The 10,564-nt window shown below is 41.1% G+C and overlaps 1 protein-coding gene across 1 annotated transcript; it reads left to right on the top strand.

Annotated features, from left to right (window-relative positions):
* The first annotated feature begins 361 nt into the window (after nt 1-361).
* LOC112158427 (prickle-like protein 1) lies at nt 362-10,394 on the top strand. Its single transcript, XM_024291798.2, has 7 exons — nt 362-786; nt 2,617-2,730; nt 4,984-5,121; nt 7,241-7,444; nt 7,534-7,720; nt 7,813-8,787; nt 8,867-10,394. The coding sequence occupies exons 1-7, from the start codon at nt 532-534 to the stop codon at nt 9,787-9,789; spliced, it is 2,796 nt and encodes a 931-aa protein (XP_024147566.2). The 5' UTR covers nt 362-531; the 3' UTR covers nt 9,790-10,394.
* The last annotated feature ends 170 nt before the right edge of the window (nt 10,395-10,564 follow it).

Genomic DNA, 10,564 nt, shown 5'->3' with positions numbered 1-10,564 from the left:
TTCTCTTCGGCTCGCCGTACCAGCAGAGGGACATTTCGGACACTATTTCCTTCCAATTCCTTTCAATTGAAGGGGTAGGGAGAAGCCGGAGGGGCATTAATTTAGATTTGGCTTTCTTCTTTTGTTTATCTACTGTTTATTAGCGCATGCTCGCCACCTACAGGTGGAAGAAAGTCGGTGCGCAAAATGTCAAAGCAGTGCAAATCTTGCAAATCCTTCTCCAGGCTTTTCTTTCACAGCTCCATTCTGATATACTCTATGGAAGACGTGGTTTCATAAAATTGTGGCAGGGCACAAAGTTGAATTTTGAACTTCTCCTCTATGATTAATTTCCAAACAGTTTGCTGTGACTGGTCAAAGTTTGACCTAGCTTAACTTACATTGAGTTTTGTTCTTAGAGCCCAAAACAGTCATAGAAACTTACTTTAATGTAAGAGTTTTGAGCTCGAATTGTGTGCTTGCTATTGTTTACATCGACTTTTTATTGGAAATACTCGCCTAGCTTCCAAACTAAAGAGGTTTAACGAAAACATGCACAGTGATCAGTGTAGAAATGTCAGTCTTCCATCTGTCTTCATCTGCTTGCAGCAGCCAAGAGCAATGAACCTGGAGCGCAAAGACAGAGGAGAGCGGCCCTCACCTCGAGGCCCGGACATGGAAGCCCGTGCTGGGGGGAAGATGGGAAAGGCCAGCGTGGGATTCCAGAGGAGCTCCACCTCCGATGACGACTCCGGATGTGCACTGGAGGAGTACGCCTGGGTGCCGCCGGGGCTCAGGCCGGAGCAGGTAAGATATCCCCTCCAATCATGTCGTTTGAACATTTAGAAGCTGTGAAGGTTCTATGCGTGCTCTGACTGTCACCCAAAAAACAACGTTGGAAAAAACTCACAAAAATGGAATTTCATCATGTGTAAAAACAGGAAAAAAAATAGTTTTTCAGTTTAAACAACAGTTTTTGTGCTTTCTGAGCTCTACTGAAAGATTGTGATGGAATCAAATCAGGATCAGCTGGAAGTGAATAAAACGACAAAATAGATGATATGAAAACAAAAATGTAGAATTCAAAAACAGTTTTTAACTTAAAAGTAAACTTTAATTTTTTTTTACAAATTTAAAAAACAAAAGTAAATTTTAAAAAGAACATTTAAAATAAATAAATTAATTAATAAAAAGAATCTTTTTTTTTTAATTTGCAAGAAATTTTTAACTTCCAAGTTTGAAAAAAAACCCATAATTTTAAAGAAATATTAGACTTAAAAATGTAATTTGAAAAAATATGTTCTAAGCTTTCAAAAAAGTTGTAAAATTTTAAAGAACAGGTAATTTGTAATAAAAATTAAAATTGAAAGAAATATTAGAAAAAGGTAAAGTCTTGAAGAAAACTAGAGTTAATCTGAAATAAATATATTTAAAAATTTAGAGCAATATTGAAAATCAGAAAAAAGTATTTGTTCATTTGAAAAAAGATGTACAGTATATTTAAAAAATAAATATTTTAAGACTTAAAGAAATTTTCAAAATGTGACAAAAAATAGTAATTAAAAAACATTTATACCTAGAAAAAAAAATTTGAAAATCCGCAATAAATATATTTTATATACGTTAAATAAAAAAGGGATTTGTTAATTAAGGAAAAGATTTTAGTTTAAAAAAAAGTTGTATATCTATGAGAATACATTTGAATGTATTTCTATATATTTTTAAACTACAAACAATATTTTAAAAGGGGACATTTTTAATAAATATAATTTAAAGAAATATAGAAAATTTGAAAAAAGATTTATTACTCTAAAAAAGGAATTCTAATTTAAAAAATATAAATTTTAAACTATATTGAAAGTTAAAAACATTTTCAAAAAAACTATGCTTTAAACTTAAAAAAATAACAATTAAAACAAAACTGTAAATTTTAAAAAAGTATATTGTAATCTTGAAAGAAATATTGAATCATATAAAAAACAAATAATTATAAATGTGAAACTTGAATAAAAACAAAACTCCAAACTAAAACTGTTAATAAGTAACAGCTGCTGTTCTGTATTTTTAACTTTTTTTTGTTGCTCATACTCTTTGCTTCCACCATTTACAGTTTCAACTTAGTATTTTCTATTTTAAAGGGGGTGGGGCTTTGAGCCTATTGGCCACTGGACATGATTAACATCAGGTGATAAAAGTTATGATGACGTCATCATTCGTCCTCTGATGTGTCTCACAATAGTGAGAAAGCTCTCCCAAAGTTTGACCCGTATAGTTTTACGCTGAATCCTTCCAGCATCAGACTGTAGGTTCACGTTGAATAAAAACATCGAGTCAGACCCCATGAAATCATTGTTTTTGTTCGCGTGAACCACATGCTGCTCGGGTTTCGGTTTGTTCTTGTCAGGGGGAATTAAGAAAGCCAAACATGAACATTTCCAGTCCGTTGGTGTCTGTTTGTGGGTCGACATCTCACTAGACTGGATTCACATTGACGTGTTTGACTGTCCAAAAAAAAGACACTTTCTGATGCATTGGTGAGAGCAGAATCCTCTCCCCTTTCTGTCTAAACAATCAAGTCACCATGACCTGGTATGACTTCACTTTCACACACGTGGTTTTTTTGACTCTTGTGTGCAGGTCCAGATGTATTTCTCCTGTCTGCCTGAAGACAAGGTGCCGTACGTGAACAGTCCAGGAGAGAAGCACCGGATCCGTCAGCTCCTCTACCAGCTTCCACCTCATGACAGCGAGGTACAGAAATAGAAGCTCTAATGGAATTTGGGGGAAGGAAAAGTTTGATGAAGTCTCACTCTGATCATTTTTTGGGTTCCCAGTGGCCGTTTAAGTATAATTCTGCAGTTAAATTTGTGGAATTCTGTATGCACAGATAAAGACATTTTTTTCTTCCTTTTGTAATCCGTATCTGCAAATTAAGAAATTGTTCTTTGAATGTAATAATATATGTACAGATTAAGAAATTGTCTTTCAATTATGTAATGTGTGAACAGATTGAGGTATAATTTTGTCAATTTATTAATCTGTGTCCAGATTAGGGAATCTTTCAATTTAGTAATCTGTGCATTCAGATTAAGAAATTATTTTCTCAATTCATCAATCTGTAAATTCATATTAGGGAATTTTTCAATTTAGTAATCTGTGTATACAGATTAGGAAATTGTTCCTTATATTTAGTAATCTATGTGTACAGATTAAGATAATGTTTTCTTAATTTCCTAATCTGTCTGTACAGATTAGGAATTTGTTCTCTCAATTTTGTAATCTGTGTGTGCAGATTAGGATAGTGTTTTTCTCAATTGATTCATCTGTGTGTCCAAATTAGAGAATCTTTCAATTTCCTAATCTGTGTGTACAGATTAGGAAATTATTCTTTCAATGTATTAATCTCTGTGTACAGATTAGGGAATCTTTCAATTTCATAATTAGTGTGCACAAATGAAGAAATCATTCTCTCAATTTAATAATCTCTGCACAGATTACAAAATTGTTCTCTTAATTTTGTAATCTGTTTGTAGAGATTATGATATTGTTCTCTCAGTTCAGGATTCTTCAGATTAAGAAATCTTTCTCTCAGTTTGTCATCCTTGTGTGCCATTTTCTTTGTTCTTTCAGTTTAACAATCTGCGTGTACAGATGAATAATTACTGAACCATGTTCTTTGTTTTGTAATCTGGGCGAGCACAGTCAGTTACCTTTGTTGAGAGTTCGGATCTCCATGATCCGGACCCGGTAGGAGTCCACTCACTATGTAGACTTATTTTGTATTAAGGACGTAACTCTTTAACACCAGAAATGTCTCTGACAAAATCCAAATAACACACACTCTGACATATCGCAGCTCTGCTTTTCACCGCTAGTGATGTGAAGTGCGTTTTCTCTACTTCAGAATTACAGTCGAGGGGGAAAAAAAACACAAATAATGGAGCTAAAGCTAATGTAGTATCATACTGTGATCAGTACTGTACACATCATGCAGTATTACTATGAATATTCAACACCAGATTTGTCCAAAACTCAACTGGACGGACCACCGTTGGATAATTTACAGATTGCAAAACTGAGTGAACAATCTGGTAATCTTTGCGTATGGAATATTTTTTTACACTCCTGAGACCTGCCGGTTCAGCATGTTCTTATAACTTTTTGTATGTGTTATATCAGCTGCCATGTAGAAAGTGTACTCTCACAAAAGGCGAATTCCAGCATCCTTTAAAGCATCCAGGTTGATGGTGGCGTAATTACAGAGCGCCGCAAGGACAGCACTCAACAATAAACACCAACGACGGCATAATTTGTACGTGCAAACGCAAGCCTATGAAGTGTAAAAAAGACATCTTTTGTTTCACTATCAGGTCATAAAGAGAAAGGGTTTAATGGCACTAAAATAAGCCGCAGCTGAGTAAAGTCTGCGCAGTCCCTCCGTTTATTTCTCCTCCGCAACAATGGCCGCATTCTGCAAAAACCAGACGAGGAGAAGTCTGGTGACGGCAAAGCACACAGCGGCTTCAACTGTTTTACGGTGTGTAAACCGGCGCTCCTTTCACGTTAGCGGAGTTTACGTTCGATGATGTGGTTGGCGACATTTATGATGTTTGTCGGTGGACCTAAAGAGGGGGGTTCGTTCCGCAGCTGCGGTCGGGGGGAATAAAGCGGCGCATCAAAGTGACATTTGGTTCTTTAAACTCCAACGACGATCTGGTGGTTGTTCTCTAGGATTGTCTAAACAACCGTCATGACAGTCTTTTATCTTGACTTTGTAAACACAGATGAAGGATGTGTGTGTGTGTTTCTCCAAAGTGGCCCTTCAGGGGAGTTTGGCTTCGATTGAACTCTTTTCCTGACCATATATGGACTTTAGTTGTTCGACTCTTTCCTTAAGGTTGTCTGGCAAAAATAAAAACAGAACTAACAGCAGCAGCTGTGATCACGTAGCTCTTTTAAAGTAGTGTTATTATTAATTTTTTGTTCTTAATATTTTTCCAACAGGTGCGCTACTGTCATTCTCTGACAGAAGAGGAGAAGAAGGAGCTCCTCATGTTCAGCTCCCAGAGGAAGAGGGAGGCACTGGGCCGAGGGGCGCCCAAGATTCTCCCCAGAGCCTTGCAGCACGCTCGCTGTGAAAACGTAGGTTTGATCACTCATCTCGAGCTGCATTCAGTCAGCGGCAGTTAAGCTACGTTCAAGAACGCGCCAAACGGACATTCTTAGACGAGCTTTTATCATCCAGTGTTCACACTGGACTGTCGCTACCCGATTCTTAGGCATATCCAAATCCCTGATTGGTCAAAACTGAACTGGTTTTACTTTAGATGCGTGTTCAATGGGAGCAAGTTTTGTACTAGGAGCCCAAAAAACGATTTTAAGAAATATGTAGTGATGTGTGAACCCTTTTGTTCTATCCTAGCCATGTTTGCATTAAAAGTGGGGTCATCTGGACCCCACAAGAGAGCACAAGTGTTAGATTAAAAATCTACCTAAGGATAAAGTATAGTTGAAATTAGTAGTAGTCAAAATTGTTTTAAAAAGTAAACAAAAAAACAAATCGTTAGGACCCACGAATGGGTGAACTTGTAGTTCTTTCTCTCCTGTGTGGCCTCCACTGTACTATCTATGGTAGCCCTAAAGGACAATCCTGCCTGATATTTATAGCAGTTTTAATCACAGGCACAAACTTCCTCATTAGAGTTGAGGAGGAAGCCGGGGGGGAGGTGGGGGACTGGGAGGTTTCTGCTTAAGCCAAATGAAGAGGCCAGTTCCTCGTGAGAAGTTCAGCCAATTTCCTGCCACCCATCTACATCCCAGCATGAACGACCACAAAAACGCTCGAGCTAATTAGTCATTCTTGCAGAGTCGAACAGTCTTGTTTGCCCCCCCCCACCCATAACATGTCCCAGTATGTGGGGGATAAGCCCACATTAACTGCTGTAATTAGATCTGTTCTCTGTGTGCAGCTGCTTTGCAGGAGATTTTATGGAAACACTTTCGAAATTCACCCCAAAAATATTCTTCGAAGAAATAAGTTTTTAACTTTTGCACAAGAAATGAAAAGCTAAGTCGACTCAATTTGGCACCAGTCACCTCAACCATGATCGTATTTCAGAAAACATCCTTCCCTTGTGCTAAACAGGAGTGCCCATGTGGTTTCCTCCAAATGCATCCATGACAAGTGACTAAACCTCTTTGTGCGCCTGGGATCGGGGGCCAACAGCCACGCTAATTCCTCCTGAACAGACAGACGCAGTCTGTCATTCCTCAAACACTAGCGTGGAGGATGCAAGGCCCCCGCGTAAGCCTAAGAGATTCACAGGAATACCAGTGGGTGTGCATTTGCACTCATGAACATACCTGCACATTCGCAAATACTCTGTAAATACGTCCTGTGGTCAACGGGGCATCAAGCGTTCGAATATCAGGAAGACATTTGCACAAATATAAACACACTTCTCTGGTTTCTCTGCACTTTAACCCCGAGGGACATGCAACACCCCCATAACTAAGGCCCCCCGTGTGTCCAAACTGGTAATAATGGCTAACAGCTGGGTATGCTATCCTGTAGCTGCCCATTGGTGTGTCACTAGAATGCTTAGATATATAAAGACTGCATGTTGAGGCATGCTCTGTAAAAATGGAGTCATAAGATCTATCAACTTGAAGGACCAAGGCCAGTGTTCTCTGGAAGTGAGATGATGCTACCCCTTAAATAATTGATGCTGCCTTTAACACCGGAGATGTCCTACCGTTAATCTTTGACGGTTCATGTGATCACCATAAATCAGTTGAATTTTAAAAATCAAGTTTTCATATCATTGTTATACTGATAGGCTACACATTATTACACAATTATCCTCTGGAATTACATTATTTGTGAAAACGGTTGAAGAATTATGGTAGTTGAAAGAATGTTAATACTGGAGCTATAAATCTGGTGTTTCAGGGTTAAAGTAGGCATAGATAGTCGCGTCCACGGTGGCTATTGGCTCCAGTCACTAGCTAATAACTTTATCATGTGTGGATTAAGTAAGGAATCTTTGTTTTTGTCATTTGTCTACTCATAGCTACAAAGTACAAGAATTGGAATCTATCTACTTCCTTATCTTATCTCAACCCATATATACATTTTAGTCAAGCTTATTAACCATCATAATTTTGTCTTCTGTAAAAAAAAAAGTGCTCATTCTGCATTGTCATTGGTTAATAAAAATCAAATGTGACCTCCTATTAACACCTGTTGTGTGAATTCCAGTGTTGCAGTGGCATTAATGGAGACGAGATGGCAGTTTTTGCGTCCAGAGCCGGGCCAACCCCCTGCTGGCACCCAGCATGCTTTGCGTGCTCTACGTGTCAAGAACTGCTGGTGGATTTGATCTATTTCTACAACAACGGCAAGATCTTCTGTGGAAGGCATCATGCTGAGCTCATCAAACCACGATGTTCCTCTTGCGATGAAGTACGCACCAGTACTAATGCTGCTAACTTCTGGTTTTATTGTATCAAAAGGGACAAATACTTATTGGGGCTACATTTTTTTCTGTTTAGATCATCTTTGCTGACGAGTGTACGGAAGCAGAGGGCCGTCATTGGCACATGAAGCACTTCGCTTGCTTCGAGTGCGGGACAATGTTGGGCGGGCAGCGGTACATCATGAAAGATGGAAGACCTTTCTGCTGTGGCTGCTTCGAGTCACTATATGCAGAGTACTGCGAGGCCTGTGGTGAAAACATCGGTAAGTCATACACAAGAAGCGCATTTGTTGTTGGATGGGGTCAACTTCAGGAACTGACATTCTCTTTTTGTCTCCAACTCAACAATCTGTAGGGGTCGATCATGCTCAGATGACCTATGAAGGAGTGCACTGGCATGCCACTGACCAGTGCTTCTGCTGTGCCCAGTGTAAGACCTCACTGCTTGGTTGTCCCTTCTTGCCCAAGCAAGGTCGTATCTACTGTTCCAAGGCGTGCAGTCAGGGGGAAGACATTCACGCCTCCGACTCCTCGGATTCTGCGTTCCAGTCGGCCCGGTCTCGTGAATCGCGCCGCAGTGTCCGCATTGGGAAGAACAGCAGACCGGCAGAACAGTGGAGACAGTCACAGTTGTTCAATCTCTACAAGTATGGGGACGGTGAAGGGGATGGAGATGCTGATGGCAATATTGATATTGTGGGGCAGAAACTTGCCCGCCTCGACCTGGAGGAGGAAAGGTTTTGGAGGGAAAGGGAGGAACAGGATCCCGGTGGTGAGGAGGATCCAGAGGAATGGGCCCAGCATGAGGACTTTATGACTCAGCTCTTGCTCAAGTTTGGTGACAGTGGAATACTACACCAACTTCAGCAGCCATCTGTGAAATCACCCAGTTCCACCAATGACAGAAATAGGCTATTAAGTGTATCTGATCCATGGCTGAAAGCAGAGTCCACATTGATGGGGATTAACAGCTCCTCTCCCACCCCTGCCAGCCCCACTCAGAGCCAGATCTCCAGCCAATCCCTATCAAACAGCCTCAGTCCAGGATTAATGGACAAGAAGCACCTACCTGAAATGTATTGGGCCCAGTCACAGGATGGACTGGGAGACTCCGCTTATGGGAGTCACCCAGGTCCTGCAAGTGCCAGAAAGATTCAAGAACTGGAGCTGGACCAAGAGCAGGAACAGTCTGGTGCAGGAAGACAGGCTTTCTGGCCAGAGACAAGGGAGTGGTATGACGATTCCCTAGAATGTATTGCTGATGAGCTGAGGAAAGTGGAGAAGGGCGTTGGAGATTCCATGGACTCTCTGGCACTCTCAAATATTACAGGTAAGGATTGTGCTTGATGTTTGTTTATGTCATGAAAAAACGTGCATGTGATTGATCTTTCCTGTGTTACCCCACTTAGGTACATCCGTGGATGGAGATACCAGGGACAGACCAGCACTCTATTCTCTTCACGCAATGCAAGATTCCTCTGCGCCTGATGAATGCGAGAAGTTGAGCAACATGGGAACCTTCAATTCCTCGCTCACCTACAGCATGGAAAAAGGGGTGGAGGAGGCCGAGCAAGGGCTGGTGCTCGGAATGAGGGGAGGCATACCAGTGGGACTCCACTCTCCACAACCTGAGTGCCTCTCTCCATCCTTTGTTCAACCTCCAGCTCTAAGGAGGAGCAAGTCGCAGTCCAGGCCACCTCAGATGGTCAAATTCTCCGAAGACACCGTGGACAATGGATACAACAATAGCTATGAGGCCAGCGTGGCAAAGCATCCCATGAGCGAGAAGCCCCAGAGGAGGCTGTTCTACCCGGAGGAGATGGGCAGAGAGAGAAGCCGCTCCACGAGTCACCAAGGGCGCAGCAGGCAGCACCATCACCGACAGAGCCGACACCACAGGAGCCGCAAATCCCGCTCGGACAATGCCCTTCACATGATGCCCGTGGAGCGAGCTCACAGACCGTTTGAGCAGCAGGTTCTCAGAGACCCCCAGCGCGGTGCCATCCACCTCCAGCAACCCCCACACATGTTGCCCCTTGCCTACTCCCAGACCCGATCCGACTACATGCTCCGCTGCTCGGCGCAGAACGACCCACGCCTTGCACATTTCGCAGAATTCCAGAGAGACGAGGACGACTGGTGCTCCACTTGCTCCTCCTCGTCCTCGGACTCTGAAGAAGAGGGCTATTTCTTGGGGCAACCGATTCCTCAGCCAAGACCTGCCGGGCACTACTACGCAGAGGACTACCCCACGCGGGTAACAGCCCTGAGCCCCGGCTCTCAGACCGGTCGCCGGAAGAATCGCCGCTCCAAAAACTGCATCATTTCCTAACAACCATCTGAACGTCAGACTGCCAGTTCTGTCAGGCTATTTCATCATTTTGATGGTTCGGCTCACCACAGGTTTTAGAAGTTCAATCGTCACCATATTTTGCCAAAACCGTAAAGTTGGACACTCTTGGAAACTTTCCCCCCACCTTTTTAACAAGCCTTTTTACCATTCCCATCATGCTTTTCAAAACTTCATTTGTGCATTAAAAAAAGCAATGCTATTGTACAAAAGTGCTTCATTACAGTAGATAATAAGAACTAACACATTATTTAATGCACAATAGCACAAAATCAAAATGTATATATTAAGTTAAGATTTTATTAATGGTATTTTTCTATACACGGTTTAAAGGACTGTTTCATTCTGAAGTGTATAATGAGAAACATAGCATTTGTGCATTTAAAAAAATGGTGGCTATTTAATAAGATGTATTAAAGAAGGTACCGGGTAAGAAATTTGTCTGTTTTGGTGCAGAAATCATAAAGCAGCAGACAGCAATATTTCCACCTGTTTGATAGTGAAAGTTGGAGAAAATAAAAACTTTGTGATTTAAGGATGCTTGTAATAAACCATTTTCCTCCCTTGAAATAAAAGAAAAGAAGGTCTTTTGGTTGGATGTTTCACTTTTTCAAATCATGATTGTTGGTATTTTTCTGGGATGGAGCAAAGCCTGCTGGGACTTTTTGGCTTAAAAAGATAGAAATGAGTTTGCCAATTACCACCTCTCATGAAAATACATCCAAAATTAATGTTATACCGTTTACTATTAGCGCAA

The sequence above is a fragment of the Oryzias melastigma genome, linkage group LG23 (genome assembly GCF_002922805.2).
Source record: "Oryzias melastigma strain HK-1 linkage group LG23, ASM292280v2, whole genome shotgun sequence".
Taxonomy (NCBI): domain Eukaryota; kingdom Metazoa; phylum Chordata; class Actinopteri; order Beloniformes; family Adrianichthyidae; genus Oryzias; species Oryzias melastigma.
This window is presented reverse-complemented; position numbering and strand designations above follow the sequence as displayed.

Excerpts from the sequence above, each read along its gene's own strand:
- LOC112158427 (XM_024291798.2), top strand. The coding sequence starts at position 532 with ATGCACAGTGATCAGTGTAGAAATGTCAGTCTTCCATCTGTCTTCATC. Across the intron at positions 2,731-4,983 it reads TTCCACCTCATGACAGCGAG|GTGCGCTACTGTCATTCTCT; the intron begins GTACAGAAATAG and ends TTTTTCCAACAG. Across the intron at positions 7,721-7,812 it reads GGCCTGTGGTGAAAACATCG|GGGTCGATCATGCTCAGATG; the intron begins GTAAGTCATACA and ends AACAATCTGTAG.